Source organism: Andrena cerasifolii, chromosome 9, assembly GCF_050908995.1.
Source record: "Andrena cerasifolii isolate SP2316 chromosome 9, iyAndCera1_principal, whole genome shotgun sequence".
In the NCBI taxonomy this organism is placed as follows: domain Eukaryota; kingdom Metazoa; phylum Arthropoda; class Insecta; order Hymenoptera; family Andrenidae; genus Andrena; species Andrena cerasifolii.
The window spans coordinates 13,767,513-13,784,019 of NC_135126.1; the positions used below are offsets into that span (position 1 = coordinate 13,767,513).

At 45.4% G+C, this 16,507-nt stretch overlaps 1 protein-coding gene across 4 annotated transcripts in view; it reads left to right on the plus strand.

Moving 5' to 3' along the window:
* The first annotated feature begins 206 nt into the window (after nucleotides 1-206).
* The window catches only part of LOC143373455 (uncharacterized), a 386,763-nt gene continuing 370,462 nt past the window's right edge, over nucleotides 207-16,507 (plus strand). The window contains exon 1 of one of the 4 annotated variants that reach the window (XM_076820738.1): nucleotides 207-1,032. In XM_076820738.1, the coding sequence (XP_076676853.1) occupies nucleotides 940-1,032 (93 nt within the window). In that variant the 5' untranslated portion in view covers nucleotides 207-939. The remainder of the gene's footprint in view (nucleotides 1,033-16,507) is intronic. The other 3 variants (XM_076820737.1, XM_076820741.1, XM_076820740.1) reach the window with 3 other exon arrangements.

Below are 16,507 nucleotides of genomic sequence, written 5' to 3' on the forward strand. Positions count from 1 at the left end.
ACAATCAGTCGTTGCAATCGACGAATTGCGGTTGCGCCGGCCCTGGGACACTTTCCGCCCGCGGGGCGAGAGAGGAGAGTAACTACCGTGCCCAAACCCTCCTCCCCTCTACTCCCTGAACCGCTGCTTGTCCAACGCCAACTTCGCGAAGTCGTGTATGTATATATATATATGTACACACCAACGTACGCGTGTATGTGCGCGCATACATCGCCGCGGAAGTAAGTCGAGTGCTCGTGCACGTGTACGCCGCTGGATAAGTGTGTCGCAGCGTGTGTGCGGAACGGTCGAGTTCGGGTGTGTGCGTGGCGGGAGCGTGATACCGCGGATCGGCCGATGGGGGCGCCACGGTCGGAGCTGAGCGCAGTCACGGCACAGACTCCGTACGGCCGTGGCGCCATCGAGTTTCGCTTTTCGTCGCTCTCGCCGCGACCCGTGGAGCGGCAACGACAGTTTGCCCTGTGTGCCTGGACGGGGCGGGTGTGATTTCGATCGTTGATTCATTGATGCCGCACGTTCCCCCCCGAGGTCCGCTCGCGTGAAAAGAAAACGACTCTTGCCACATACCCGTCGATCATCGGACGCTCGCCTGCCGAGTTCGCTCCGTACGTGCTCGAACTCGACACATGAGGAGGAAGGCTGTCGGCGCGAAGTGCAAGGTGAAGACGTCACTGATAGAACCGGCAACGCTTCGAGGAATGACGAGCCCACATGATCGGCTCCGCTCGCACGTCCTATCAACCGGCCGCGATATGACGCGATGACTCCCGAGGTGGTCCCTGCGCCCGTCTTGACTACGCTCCGCGTGAATTCCCGTCGTTCCCCGGCGGCTAGCTGTTAAAGTGTGTTTTCTCGGGTGTGAGGGTCAAGTGTTTTCGAATAGCACATTAGGAAATAGCTGTTTCGGTTTGTTCGCCAAGCGTTCGCCGCGCGGAAGTCATGGGTGATGTGTACAGGCTAGTTAGTGAACCGCTCGTGGAGGATACACCCGCGGACGGAAGAAAAATCGACCTGACCACGCCACTCGCCGGGGTAAGTCTCTCCACTTCTCTGCTCGTTTGTTTCTCCCGCGACACTCTCCGTGCGTTTGTCATTCGTTCGCGGACCTTTGTCTCTTCTATCCTCCGTTCGGTCTATCTTGATCTTGGAAGTTTGAACGCGGCATAGCTGCGGGCAACGAGAACGGCCAATGCTAGGGACAAGATGCACGGCAGAGGGAAAGAGATGGAAGATATTGCGGTCTCACGGTCGTTCTCCTCTTCTTTTCACTCTCCTAGCTCTGTCTCCTTCTAACTTCTGGCCTGCGCTTTCTACTCGTCTCCGTCGCGATCTCTTGCTCCGTTTCGCCGCCACTCGAGAATTCGACACCGTTCGTGTTCGTTGCCCGCTTCGAAGCAAGACGACGCCTTGAAGTCGCCCAATCGAAATGTGCACTACTGGCGCGTGCCGATTGTCGCGCTCGACGAGAGATCGCCTCGCGTCTCGCGTTTACGCCCCGCGTGCTCGGCGACAAGGAAGATTTAAAAGTAGCGCGCGCTACCGCCCGCGGGGAAATCGTCTTTTTGGCGCGGTGGGATTGTTATAATCGCGCGATCGAGAGTGCAGGCACGGATAAAGACGGATCGGAAGTGTCGAACTAAGCTGGCGGGGAAAGCCCGCTAGAGAAATCCGATACAATTCATCGATCATCGATACGCGCGCTGTTTTGTCCCTTTAATCCCGAGGCACTTACCGCGTTCCTAGCCGATCCACTGTTATGTATAATCTTTGCTCTACGAAATTCTTGTGACCTGAACGTTACGTGTCAAGGTCAAACTTTTTCGATAATGGTTTCATTGCATTGAAGGCTGAAATGTGTGTCGAATCGATTTAGCTTTCACACTTTTCTCGCTCAGAATTCTCTAATCAAATATTAAAAATGACGGATTAAATAATAAATGAAGTACCGCGTGATTTTCAATTGTCGAACATGATTAATTCTGTGTTCTCGATTTTATTCGAAGACAGATCGTGTTCTTTGGGGGAAAGGCATTAAGAAATTTTTCCGTTCAATTTTGCGGAAGAATAACAAAATCGAACGAGTTTTTGAATTATGTAGAATATACTGGTACAAAGTGGAGTCATTCTTCTGGATGTTCCCTTCAAAATTAGGTGGCACAACCTTATCAATTCTCGGATGCTAATTTTTGCTCTTTTAAGATATGCATTCCTAACAAAATTGTGTTGAGAATACGTATTTGATTCGTATGCAGAGTGTAAGTGAATTATGAATAGAAAATTCATGAATCGATCGAATTCATCGCAAGAAACGGAAGAGTCTTATTGAACTTATTTTATGAAGTGCTTCATGAAATGGCTAATTATTCGATTATTGTATCTTCTATTTTGTTAATGAATTTTTTACCTTATTTCACTCGTTGGGAACTATTTCAATTCCCACGCATACCTATGTTTTTACAGAGAACTCTAAATGTATAAATAGGAGACGCTGATTATTTCAGAAGATATTAGATTTTGAAACATTTTCTATCTCTTTCAATAAGTTTTATCAACCATCACAATTTCTGTCCACAATTATTTATTTACTCCCCATGCAGACGTACTTCATGCACTTCAAGTATTTCTATGAATCGTTCATCACGATTTATGTAATAAAACATTTCACCCTATCGCACATCCGATAATCCAGGCTTAAAATCAACAATTTTCAAAAAAGTAATGTTAAAAACCAACAGTCGAAATGTTCGCTAAAATATCGTACAATATCACTCGCTGGCGTCCATAAATTTGTTCCCTTATTAATCTCGTCGAATCGGAGGGGTAGCCGCGGTCGGAAAATGGAAACGTTGAAAGCTGTGTTTCCCTGAACCCGATGCCATTTGCATCGTCGTTCTTGCGTCCGATGTAATCTCGTTGTCGTCAATTATACAGTCGCATTTCTCGAATTCGTGATCCCGAACGGGTCTCCCTTGTCCCCTTAGCATTCGTGACACCGCGGAGGAGTAGGAGGACGAGGGGGTTAAAAACGACAAGCACTCGGAGCGTAAAAAGGAGCGTAATAGTTTCCACTGCGCGATCCGAGATTGCGAGAAGGCATGCAAAGTATCTCAAGTAGCTCGAGTTATTCGAGGCTCACGATTGTGTTTTCAAATTACCGTACTTCGTTTCTCTTGCACGATCGTCGCAGGAAACCCAGCGGCGTGGTGGTGGTGGTGGTGGGGGAGGGGGGGGGGGGGACAAACACAGAGAGAGAGAGAGAGAACTACGGGGGCGAGTTGGGCGGGGTTGGCGCTTGTTTCTTAAGGGCGCATAATAATTATTGCGTTGTCGCACACCAACGAAGCTTCGAGAAGTTTATTACGCCGACGGAACGCGAGTTCTCTCAACTTTCCACCCCCTTTTTCTCTCCGCGTTGAATATTCGACCAGGCTAGGTTTCGAGGATTCCGCGGCGACGGACGTCAAAAATCGTACGAGCACAAACTACAGCCGTCCCCGACCATCCCCGTGATCGCGTGGATTAAATATTAATCCGCGCGATGTTCGGTATTCGGTTAACAATAGCGCGGCTCTCCGCTCGCGTTACATCAATATTAATTGCCTCATCATCGTGTTATCGGCACCTCGGAGGATTTCGGTCCTCCCGGAGGACGCGCTCCGGGCCCTCGGACTCCGGGGCGAAGAATGGTAATTACCTGAGGCGACGATAAATAACGCGTTGAACGATCCGCCGCCAGCCACGGTTTTCTCATTTTCCTCGATGCCTTTCCCTCACCGAGCGCGCGCGCAACGAAGCGAACCCCGCCACCCGCTCGTCGCCCGTTTTCACATGCGAATTAATAGGTAAACATTTGGCGAGCTCGCGTCAAATATATCCGCGAACTTCGCCCCATAGACGGGGGCCCGGGCGGTTCGCTATCGAGCGGCGTATAAAAACATGACCGTCGAGGGCAAACATTGCCAAGTGCAAATCCACGATCCGTATCTCTTTTCGGTGCCATTTATTCGGCAGAAGTGAACGGGGAGTACGATGCGCGCTTAGTTCGGTGATAAACACGGTTCGAACGGCTGTGTGGGTGCGTGCACGGCGGGCAGATAACGATTGAACCGAGTTGGGGCCGAGAGGGGATTGGAGAGACGTGTCCTACTGTGGTTTCTAATACGACTTCCCGAGTGGAGATAACGCGACCCGATCTTATTACGTTTTGAGACTCTTCTTATCGGCGACTTCAGTCACGGTCTCGCACTTAACCGTGAATTAACTTAACTCGGGACTAATTTCTGTTCCCGCCGCGCTAACCTGGGCGATAATTGAATTAACGCTGGGGCCAGCTAAGCTCCCTTTTTCGCCGTTGTCTTTCTTTCTTTCTGCCTCCCCGCAGTCGCCACCCATCATCCCCCACTCGAGGGAAACGTTCCACCTGAAACGTGGGGACTAAATAGAAATGGAACGGAACGAAATGATGGCGCATTATCTCGCATTAACGCATCCAGTGGCACCCCGCGCGGCTAGGGGGACGCGTATGCCGCGCGCATATGTCACTTATAAGCTTTCCGCACAGGAGCCTCCGTATTTAAGACCGCACATGGCGCGGTGGTCCCCTCGCCGCGCCGTTGCAGCAAACGAATAGTGACCGTAATAATGGGTAATTAATTTATCGGTTGGGCGACAGGTTTATACGTTCCCGTAATGGAGTTTCGAAAAAGTGTGGACTGTACTGCGGGAGTTGGATGATTTTCGCGCGCAAAGGAGGCCAAGGTAGCTCTTGGGCGTTGGGTGCGCTGCAACTGTGGCGTTTGTGCTCGCATATGATGCTGTTACGATTATTCTCTTTGCATCGGGCTGGCCTGGTAATATCGAACCGTTAATGACACCCGTATACTGGTATTTGATAGCTCCACGATCATTCATCATTGAGTCTCTGTGTGCGAAAGATTAGAGCTTTAGCGCTACGTGTGCCGCAGTTTATTGCGGGGCGTCGATTAGATCACGGGCTAATTGAATGTGTGCTTTGAAATTTCCAATGCGCGCGGTAATTATTCGTATGTAAGGCCTCTATTATTCAGCACGGCTACTTTGTCGAATAGTTATTTATATTTCTTGGTGAAAGATACTAATAAGAGCATTGAGCGACGTTGTTAAAAATTAAAGTTAGAAATGTTCTAGGTGCCTATTTGTGGTCTCTATTGCCGATATCGAGATTAATCAGTGTAGAGCGCTTTGTGTTATAAGAGGGTAAGGTGAAAATCTGACGAGGCTTGAGCTTGATAATTCTTATTCGATAATAATTTATTCGAAACATCAGTTAGAAATACTTTGTTTGAAAACATTTTATTCGCGCGTGTTCGATAATAGGATCATTCACTTTATGCAACATCTAAAGTAACGCTGATTACAGGAAGTTCTTTTAAATAATCGAAGACCAGTCATTTGCTGCGATGCACTTGCATCGAATTGATCCACATAGGTTCGTGAATCGTAACATAAGGAACAATATCCTTTGAATTCCTTCGCCACGAACGATTCAAATGCTTTGATAAATAATGTTAATCTGCTGGTAATAAGTCTGAAGAATGTCTCTATTTTTAAATAAAACATCATCTCCGGTGTTATCTTTCACGTTCAGACATCTGCCTTGCAATAATTTTCCTCTCTATTTATCAGTAATGTACATATCATTTAAGTTTCGTATATGTCAAAGAGATATGCAAATCATTTCGTTCTGTGAAAGTTTCAGCTTGGAGTAGTATCAAGTTTTGAAACAAGTACCTATATCTCCTACCTGCCAGCTGCTTGTACAAATTAATCACTTTTATACAATTTATGTATTATATCATCTCCACAAAAAAGCATAATTTTAGAAAAATTTTTGAAAGTATGGGGCTTGGTAGATTATATGTCTGAAAAATAAGAAATTCAATAGAGAATTTCTTTCGTAGTTATTAAAATTCCCCTGCAATGTAGGATGCATCGTGGTCAATTTCAATTTCTTATTAACGGCGTTGACAGTAACTTACGAAGCAAAACAGAAAGATGGTCTCACAGTGACAAAAGAAACATCGTGGCAACTAGTAGGAAAAGTGAAACTTAGTTTGTCAAAATCGAGAACTTGTTCAACGACTTGCTGGAGAGCAAATATTCACAGGATAGGATATCAATAGACGTCGTTTGAGGACTTGTAAGGGCTTGTTGAGATCTAAGATAGTTGAAACTTAGGCAATGGAAAGTGCTTGTAATTACAGCAACTTAATCGGTACAGGGTAAGGGGCCTCTATTTCTCGATTCCTATGGTTGCATTTTCAGTGTCATCTGGTGGGAAATGTTGCATTAGTATACGCCAGTATTCTGAGAGACTTGCAAGTGACAGGTTAGGTGTTTGTACGTTTGCGAAGGAGAAGAAGATTTTCGAGCACGGTGAGTTTTTACAGACTTCAGTATGATAGCATGTTACTCGTAGAAGTGAATATTATTTCGAATCCGAAATTGTACCACTTTGTCGGGCATATCGTGAGTTTCTTATACGCAATAATTTTGATGGCAATCACTCGCGTGGCTTGTTAGAGCGATCACCATATTGATACAGCGCGAATTCCAAATTTCGTCCCCCGGAGGTTTCCTAATTTCGTCCCCGTAATTCTAATGGAAATTGAGTTCGATATTCTAAAAATTTGTTATTTCAAATAAAAAGGGCTGAAACAAGAACAGTTACAGGAGTGAATTATCTTTTATCGGTTTTCAAGGAATTTTATTAGAAATGTTTAATGTTTCGAAGATGCCGAAACGAAAACCGTGCAATAAGGAATCCATGCGAAAAGAAGACGTTAATTTGCCGTGATTGTTTGCACACATAAACTGTAACATCACTTTTATCAATAAAACAGTTAATTTTTCAAATTATTTCCTGCTTTACAAACATTTTCTGGGGGGACGAAATTAGGAACACTTTTTTCAGATCTCACATTTTGCACGTTTTCACATTTTATTTATTATCTCGTATTGACATGACATAATCACATTTTGCGATTCGTGGATACATAGGGAAATGTTCAAAGAAAATTCATGCCGAGTGCCAGCTCATTCTAACATTTTATACACCCTCTACAGGGTCAAATACAAATGGGGGAAGAAATTTGTGCCCCTTACCCTACTGCACTTAACAGATTGCCTATCCTTCAGGCTACGAACAAAAAAATCGTCATACATATACTTGTGTCAGATTGAGTGATAAGAACGCTATTACATTCGCAGTATCGTCTTTCAATGATATCGCAATACAATCGATATTATTTTTCAGACAAAAACTTGAAAGTTCCCGTAAAATGAATCTCAAAAGCTTACTATCAACCACATACAATAGACAAATACTTTCGTAAATTAAATCACAGTACGTTACAATCTGCAAAGCAGACCAAAGGAATTACACTTCGAAATCCATCACTGAAGCTTTATTACCTACTCAACATGAGACTTACAAATAAGTCTGTCTACATAAGTATCCTAGATTACCAATGACCTACGTATCTTCCAACGCATTAAATTCTCGTCTCGAAAATTTCTCCACAAATTATAACCCAACTGCTGAGGAGCGCCATCAACACTATCACAAACTGTTTTACTACTTTTCGCTCTTAGCAGCTTCTCCTTACGAGGGACGTAATTATACGGTCGATGGTGTCTCCCAGCAGCCAGCCGAAAAGTTTCATTTTTCGTTTCGCCCAGGCTGCCCCATGAATTAGGTGAAAATAGTCAAGTAGGGAATACTTTTAGTACACACGGTACACCGACGCGAGTACGGCGTAAGACGGGCTGCCTACCTACGTGCCGAAGTACTCGCCGAGGACAAGCTAGACCGGTACTACCGCTTCTTCTCCTCTTCTCACCTCTTCTCTCCTCTCTTCTCCTCGCACAAAGATGCACGGACACATGCAAGCGACGCTCGCCCCGTTCTTTCATCGCCTACCTGGTCTCTTTTTTCTCAAAAGGCTGCTCTGCCCGAGCAGCAGCCAGAGGCGCGCCCCTCGCCCCTCGTGCCGCGCCATCGATGCAACTCGAGGGCACAATAATTATCGCTGAACGACGATTCAGTTATGACTTGGGTATCTCGGATGCACTTGGCTGCACGCGCAACCAACATCGTTGTTCTCGAGTGGAACGTCAAGAGTACGGCGGTTCCGCTTGTACGTATATACGTGCCCGCCAAGTTTGTCTTATCGACTTTGAGCGTATCGCCTTTGACCCGTATTCGGAACGCCACGTTAAGGATGCAGGCAATCTTGAGACTGTAGCGTTTCCCTAGTCACGGACTCGATTACTTGCCAGCATGATTCGTCGCGGCTGTGCTTTGACTTCGAGCTTTCTTTGGGGCCGCTTCAATCATTTCGGGAGAAAATGCAGCATTCGCCAGTGAAGGCTGTACTCGTGTACAAATTCACCCCGAAATTGCACGGCGATTGGGAAGACGGTACCGCCCGACGGTTGACGGAGGTAAGGCAATGTCCAACGTGGTTCGTGCACGGTTGGCTCTTGACGCTTTAATTCCGACGCTATTGTGAACCGATCGCAGGTGACGCGCCCCAGGATTGGATTACGAAACAATCAAGTATAAAATTGGAATATCGATGCAGCTTTTATACCCGCGAGCGCATCGCGGAATCATGTACCACGGCCTGTCGATAATGTCAGTAGATAGGGGCATGGCATCGATGAAACACGTTATGTATGTACCTATCCAATTGGCGAACGAGTTCGATAAACCAGCTGTAATGTATACAGTCTTGAATGGATTCGACGGCGTGATTGCAGCCATTGTAGCATCTCTCCGAGAGCGTTTTACTTTTTACACGATTAACAACCGCCGATGGGATCAGTAACTGTAATCTGTAGCTGCAGTTACTGTGCCATTGCGATGGGAACGTTTAGTGATTCCATTCGATTGGAAATGCCGGGGTCGTATCGTTACAGCCGATAATCCTTTGATTTTCTGCGATTCGAATTTAATTAAAATGGTGTGCAACGATACGATCTGCAACACATTCAAGAAGAATGTTGGTCTTAGGTAGAAACTGATGTTCGATTTTTCTTGCAAGACAATCTTCAGAAAATTGTAAGGGAGTAAAGTAACACTCTTCCTGACAACTGACGCAATCTTTGAAGGCGCAACTGTTGCATGATTGATTTTAAAAAGTCGATGTAAGGAGAAACACCGAGGAAAGAGAAAAATATACATATACCGTGAGTTTAGAGGGAAAAACTGATGAAATGTTATTTTCACGATTCAGGAGGTATTTAAATTAGATTCGAATGGTTGTAATAATCGTTACCATAACTTCCAAAAAAGGAAAACAGGTTATTGTGTGATCAATGAATCGATATATATAGTTATATCTTTAGATGCATAGGAAATTGAAGAATTGGATAAGCAGTTACTCAAGAAAATGATAGAAGTGTTTCATTCTATTAACAGGAGCTTCGCGGAATTTTCAAACGAAACTAATCATTCGCCTCGTGCAACCAAGACAAACTTTTCAAATGTTACACTGTCACTTATTGCTAGTCGTGGGCTGCATTTATAAGCAGGGGTTTCATATTCTGCGCCCCACTAGATTGCAAAGGTTCTAAACAATTTATTTGCCTGGGGCACGTAGGCAGCATGATCGACAATAGCAAATGCGGTGAGTTTGTTTTCACTCGTTTCCCTTTCCGTTTAACGAGGTGTGTCTGAAAGAATTGAAGCCAAACTCGCCCGCGAACCAGCTGAACTGTTTAATGCTTGACTTGGTAAGATATTGTGCGCCGAATCCCAAGCAACTTCGGAAGAATTTATGTTTCTTATATTCCCGTGGCGGTTGCGATAAACTTCGCTAATGGGGAAGCCAATACCGAATGAAGATTTATTGCCGGCGAATGCGAACCGTCGCGTTACCGGTATATGCGAAGTAGCTCGGGGGCGACGGCGGTGGTCGATGGTGAAAAAGGGTGGATTCGAAATTTTCAGATGGAAGTTATTAGAGTTCATCAATATCGAATCCGTTCGTCTGTATAAAGACTTTGCTTCCTTCCATTTCTATATTGAATCGACCCCCCCCCCTACCCCCCTGCTGCTCCTCCCTCTGTGTCTCGTCGAGTTGAAAGCTCCGATCTTATAGCGGCCAGGAAAGAAAGAGCAGTTGAAAAATTTGAATAGCCAAACTCCTGGAGCTCATAAATCTGGAACAATTCCACGATAAAGGAATTCTCTTCCTTTCCTTCCCTTTTATCGGCCCACCCTTTCCATTGCTCCGCGGTGGTTTAAGTATGGTCTCGTTGGCGGTGCAAACGCGACGCCCTGAATGCCAAACTTTGGTTTGTTTAACAATGAACGATTGATTTCTAACTCCGAGCCGCTTTAACCGCTACTTTCGCGATAATCTAACGCTCGGCTGGAAGATTTAGTGGCTGGCTCCCCATTGATACGCGGGCCGACGTCTAAACTCGATTAATAATTTCCCACGAGTTTCATTCATTCGCTGCTGGAACTGCTGCCTGGGTGATATATTTTCGGACACGTCTCCTCGCAGTTATTACAGATTTTCAGCGATATTCTATAAAGCGACGATATACATGCCGGGCGGGGGCGGCGGGGAGGGACATAAATTCCAACCCTCGACCCCTCTCGACGATCCCAATCGCGGCACCATGAAGAGTACCTATTCACTTCGGACGCGTGTATGGATCCTCCAGCGAATATTTCCCTATTTACGCCAATTCTCTGTCCTTTCGCCGGTTTAAGCGCGGCATATTTACAGCTCTTTCGAATAATCCCGCTGCGAGAAGGATAGCGCCGTAGGAAGCCAACTGCCGCTGGGGGGGGGGGGGTGTATCTATACGGATGGATCGCTGTAATCTCGGATAAACTGTATTTTGATAAACGAGTACCCGTCAGAACGGGAGCACCGTGGCCTCGTACACGCGACGGATTTACACTGAGTCGCGGAAGTTCAAGTGCCCCATGATCTGCGGATTAAATCGCTTAACAGTTGGAAGTCATTGCACAGGGTGGGGATAAACTCGCGATGCAAGCGGTAATGGGGACCGTTGCTTGTACAGAAAGTAGCTCGACAGCGTGGAACAAATAGTTTCGCTTCGAGGCTCCGTTTTCGGGAGAATTGATTTCGAAAGTCTGTTGGACATGTGGCGCGCGGAAAGTTATTGCAAATGGCATCGTGTTTACGGACTTCTATTAGGATTTCGTTAAGAAGTAGCCGGGGGGTTTGCAAACACAGGCACTCGTGGAAATATTTTCCTACTACGCGGACGCAGTAGACAAATTTTCAGAGAAATTTTCAAGCTCGACTTCCCCCGGGGAGCAGAGCACCGTGCAGGAAGAATTAATTCCGCGCTTTCGACTTGTTCTTCCATAAAAATTCCCCACTTTCGCGGGCATTATGCGCTCCAAATTTTGTTCGCCCGGCGAAGCGTGGAGGATGCGAGAAGGGATTGGGACGATAAAAGTCCAGGCAAGGATCGGCGAGTCCAGCTACGATTCGAGCTCGTGCGTCTCGTCTGGACGACACGTCCCCGACTATAGCTTCTCTTTCAGCTCGCCTCCTTTTTTTCCCCCCTTCTTTCATTCCACCCTTTTCCGGGCGGGGTGCATGCAAGTGCACGTACCATTCGTACTGTGCGTGCACGCCGTTCTGGGAGCTCATTAATGCTTTCAAGATGGGGAACGTGGCCCCTTTGACCTTCCAGAAAACGACTATACAGACGAAAAAGCAAAGCGCGAGCAAGTGGAGCCAGGGGAGGAAAGTAAACGCACGTCTGAAATCTCTCGAGGACACTACACGCTGCACTTTGACCCACGTCCGTGCACGCAATCAAAGAGCGCATCTTCTGGAAACACTAATGACCGGTGTTGCCTTCTTAATTAAGACGTGCCTCGTTACTGTTGCCCCCGCGGCTAGGACCCTCCTCGTCGCGGAGCGGAATGGCCAGACGGTTTAGCCGCAGTCACCCGTAACGACAACTTTACCCTAAAACTACAATTGAAATTTACAAGCGAGACGCAGTCGACGGATTTTCCGTGTCATTTGTAACGTAATCTTCCGCGGCGAGCACGCGCGAAAACTGGCGAACGGAATATGGCGCGTTTCGCGTAACGCGTTATGGAAATACGACGGGAATATCGTGGAAACATATTTTCCTCGGGGCTCGCGTGGGCGATATTAAAGTTCGACAGGGCACGAAGGATCTTCGCATCCTTGAATGCCCCCGCCACAATTGCAGCTACCAGGTAGTGGCGGGCGAGCGCGCGCGCGCGCGCCACTACTTGGCCTACAAAACGAATTTCTCGAATATCTTGTCGGCGGATGTCGGGCCGCGTGTCTCGGCGTCTAGTTTTGTAAACCCCCGCTTCACACCCCGGCAATCTCGTATTTCGGTCTGCAAACGACCGCAGATGTCCCGCGGCGTTGTTGTTCCGTTCTCTCCCGCTCTTTTCGTGCACGGTACTTGCAAACCCCGAACCGCAGAACACCTGAAAAGGATCGCCGCCCCGGCGCGGCGTTCTTCGACACTCGAAATGAAAGCGAGTGAAAACGTTATACACCGCGTATCCAGATGTATTCCTCCCCGGGAACAACAATACGCGTAATCCTGTCATTCGAGTGGCTCCAGTAACCGCGATACCACATCGATTTTTTCTTCAACGACGCTCCCCGTCGCCTTTTGTCGCATTTTAAACGCCGCGTTTTGTCGGTCGCTTTGTTCTTTCTAAGGTGCCAGGGAAGTTTTGTTGCATACGATTTTGTTGGTTACCATTTTTCATAATACTTTGGTGACAGTATGCAGAGTTTGTTATTTAGCGGGAGTAATAGATGAACGATTCCACTCTCTCCTCTTCTTTCCTTGCTCAGTGTAACGCGTGCTTGGATCCACGCAGCAATTAACTGGTTTCCACTTCTAGAACGACGTTCTGTTAATTGATTCCTGATGTATGGGAGTAATTAGATTATGTGGAGGCTGTGGAAGCAGTTGCAGACATTGATTTTTTAGAAATTGCTGTGTAACACGTGCTGGATTTGTAGGGGACCTTATTTTAGTGGAAGGATTGCGAAGTTACTTGTGGGTACCTATGGTCATTAGTTTTGTGATGTGACTTTTGGCAAGCGGTGTTTACTGTAACTGGTTGTAGTGGCTACTATTTCTTTATTTAAGTCTTAATTGTTTAACTTTTTGTGGGATACTTGGTGGCATTCCTTTTCGAACAGAAGATACTTGATTTGCGATTGTCGAAGTGCGAATCCACAATGAGACAAAAATATCGTGCGTCACGTGAGACTTTAATCTCACGAGACAATTACATATTTCGCGATGTGTTTCCAATGGATAAATGTTAACATTATCGCTCATCAACTCGCAGCTCATATGAGAGTTTTGTCTCGCTGAAACAGGTTTGAACTGTTCTTTGTAAATCTATTAATTGAATTGTTACATTTTGTCGTCCAATTGATACCTTCCCTCTCATTTTTGACTTCCATGTTCCTAAAAAAATAATGTAATCCATATGAAAATTCATTTAAACTAATTGTTCACTCAAAACGATTTCAAACCAATAATAATAATAGCGTTTAATATTCGTTGCATATGGTACTTATAATTAAAGTAACAATGCGCATACCTATATACATATTACTTACGATAAAATAAATTCACACGAGATAAATGTGTCACGAAACAACGATAACGTCGATAACATATCTCGTGCTGTTGGTGAGTTGAATGTCTCGTATGATATTAGTAATTTACTACGTTTGCACGGTGAGTCATTAGTTTCATGAAACTAGACTCCCCTGAGACAAGTTTCAAGATATAGTTTCAAACATCTCATCTCTCGCAACTGTTTCCATTATATACATTTAGTTATTGCTGAGATTTTAAAATCTCCTCGTGGATTCGCACTGGTAATGTATCCAAAATTTCGAATACCTACTCGTAATTTGCTTTGTGGCGGCGATTAAAATAAAATTCGTTCATTTTAATGTTCCAGATTTCAATTTTGTAGCTCATTTGTAGCCATTTAATTCATAATCGTTCTTGACCTTTATTGAGATCGTGACGTATCAAAAGTCAACTTTTAAATGCAGTGTTTTAAATTTAGCGTCTTTTTCATTTGCCTGTACATTATTTCGGGAGTATGTTCAATAAATTTCGAGAACCAGCAATATTTTTACGAGTTATCACTTTCACTGGTCGACCAAAGCATAAATCATCTCCTAAGCCAAAGTGAATTATTGAAAAGCTTCATACTATCATTCTGCATTTCTTCAAAAAGGTTAGTCATCATGAAATACTCTAAACATTTCTTTACACCATGCCTTAAAACTGAAAAGTTAGCTCACTAACAAGATTGCAGCGTAAATGGCAATTTCTTCACTTCAGTAAACAAATACTCAGGACGTGGTGAACAGAAACAATTGAAATTTCCTTTATGCGTAGCCGAATGCTTCTTATTTGCACTTATAACTCTCTACTTATTTTTAGCAACGTGCAACAAAACTTTTCTATACAAAATGACCCAATAGCAATTAGATTACTGTACAGTAACTACTCCACCACATATTTAATCTGATCAATGATAGAAAATACTCATTATTATAAGCGACCCCAAGTAACCTTAAATGCCCTCGCATTACAGGTCATTGTACTGGTTGTAACATCCGCTATCAAAAGATAAATACAAACAGATGATCCTCGCATAGACGAAAAACGTTATCATCATACGATGACCATTTCTCTACCGTACAATCTTTTTTACCCACTTTCCCTGGTTGGACGCTTTCAAACAAGACACTTCTATGCCTTACAACTGGTATTCCAAATACATTCACTTGGCATAAACGACGACAGTTTAAGAAAGGCAAAGAATCGTAGAAAAAGTGCGAATACGTATAAAATAGGTATCGTATCAACCGCCAGCCATAAAAGTGTTCTGCGCGGGAAGGCTGTTACTCTTCTTGTTCCGAAGGTATTGAAGGTGCTTATTGCTATTGGTTCAGCTTGTATATTACCCCGCGCGTTTACGTCCGCGCTCGATTGTTCCTGGACGAAGAGATCGTGTAAATTATTCGCTGTAATTGGTAACAGCTGTTAGAACGCTCAAAACAGTAGTATCCACGTTATCGATAATCCGATTCGCGGGGTTCTAATGAAAAGTGCAGTTCGAAACTGCCGACATAACTTTCCGCTTTCCAGTCGACGCAAGTAAGTTGCCCGTTCCGCTCGGACGATATTGCTCGCGCACTCGGAACGTACCGAGTTTTGTGTTTGGATGCACTTGGCCCATCCAAAAAGGCGTACCCGCGACGGATACGAATATCCGGGCTCGAAAACAAGCGGATATTAGGAAGTTGGATAATTTCCGCAGGCCGGGATAGAAAATACTTCGCGATAGTTTCGTTCGATCGAGCATTTCAGTGTCGTCGGTGTACTGCGTGCCGTCCTACCAAGCGCGAGTCGAATAAGGCCCCTTTCCCACGAGGACACTTCTGTGCCTCTCGATTGGTATTTCAAACATAATTATAGGTAGGTATTCCTTCTTCTCCTATATTTTCTCAATCAGAAAATCGTGGCGAATCGTGAGGTATACAAGTGTCTCGCGTAAGGAGGCCTTAAGCGTCTATCACATCATGGAATAGCAAAATTTTAATTTCTCTACTATATTCTATTGGTTTCTTGGTTGAAATTGGGAAAAGTACTTCGTAGACAGTGGCGGATTGAAGGAAAAAGGTCCAAGTGGTAAACATTCTGAGGGGCCCATTTTTCGGGAAGACGAAGAGGTAGTTTATTACAAACGGGCTAAGTGCGGTAGTAGAGAAAGAAATATAGTATTTGGATAAAATCATAATTTTTTTTTGTGAATAGGGCCCTGGGGCCTAGGCGGCAACTGTTCATCGGCCGCCCGTTAAATTCGCCACTGTTCGTAGACCAAATAAACTGGCAATTGTAGAATAGATTTCGAGTCTGAATGGACTTTGGATAGCAGTGACGAGCCACCGAAATGTCTCGCCTGAAAAGTCCCCGAAGCTGCTTGAGACTTGGCGATCGGTATCTCAGGTACGCCGACCACCTGTCTCCACCTCCCTTCCTCTTTCCCTCTCCGTTTCTCTCGCTCGTTCTACGACTGATTGGGAACACATGCCGCCTGTAACACGCCTGTCTCGGTTGTTAACAATTTTGGCACGACTCCCTGGAGGCGGCCCCCGTGCTCAGCGACAGACTCCCTTTTCATTCTTTCGCTCGTTTCATTCGCCTACTGTTGCGGGCCGACGTCTGCCCAGAGCCACCCCAAGTTTCTCCGCCGTTCGGGTGGCAATAAAAACGTTTGATATATATTTCCAGTGTTTACGAGGTGGTCGGCGATGTTTCGAGTAATTTCATGTGTTGTTTCTGGACGATATCGGACGGCACGTGAGGAAAATGCCTGAGGAGGGTTATTAACGCTCACTCGCGGCTGTCTGCGGATGCTGGC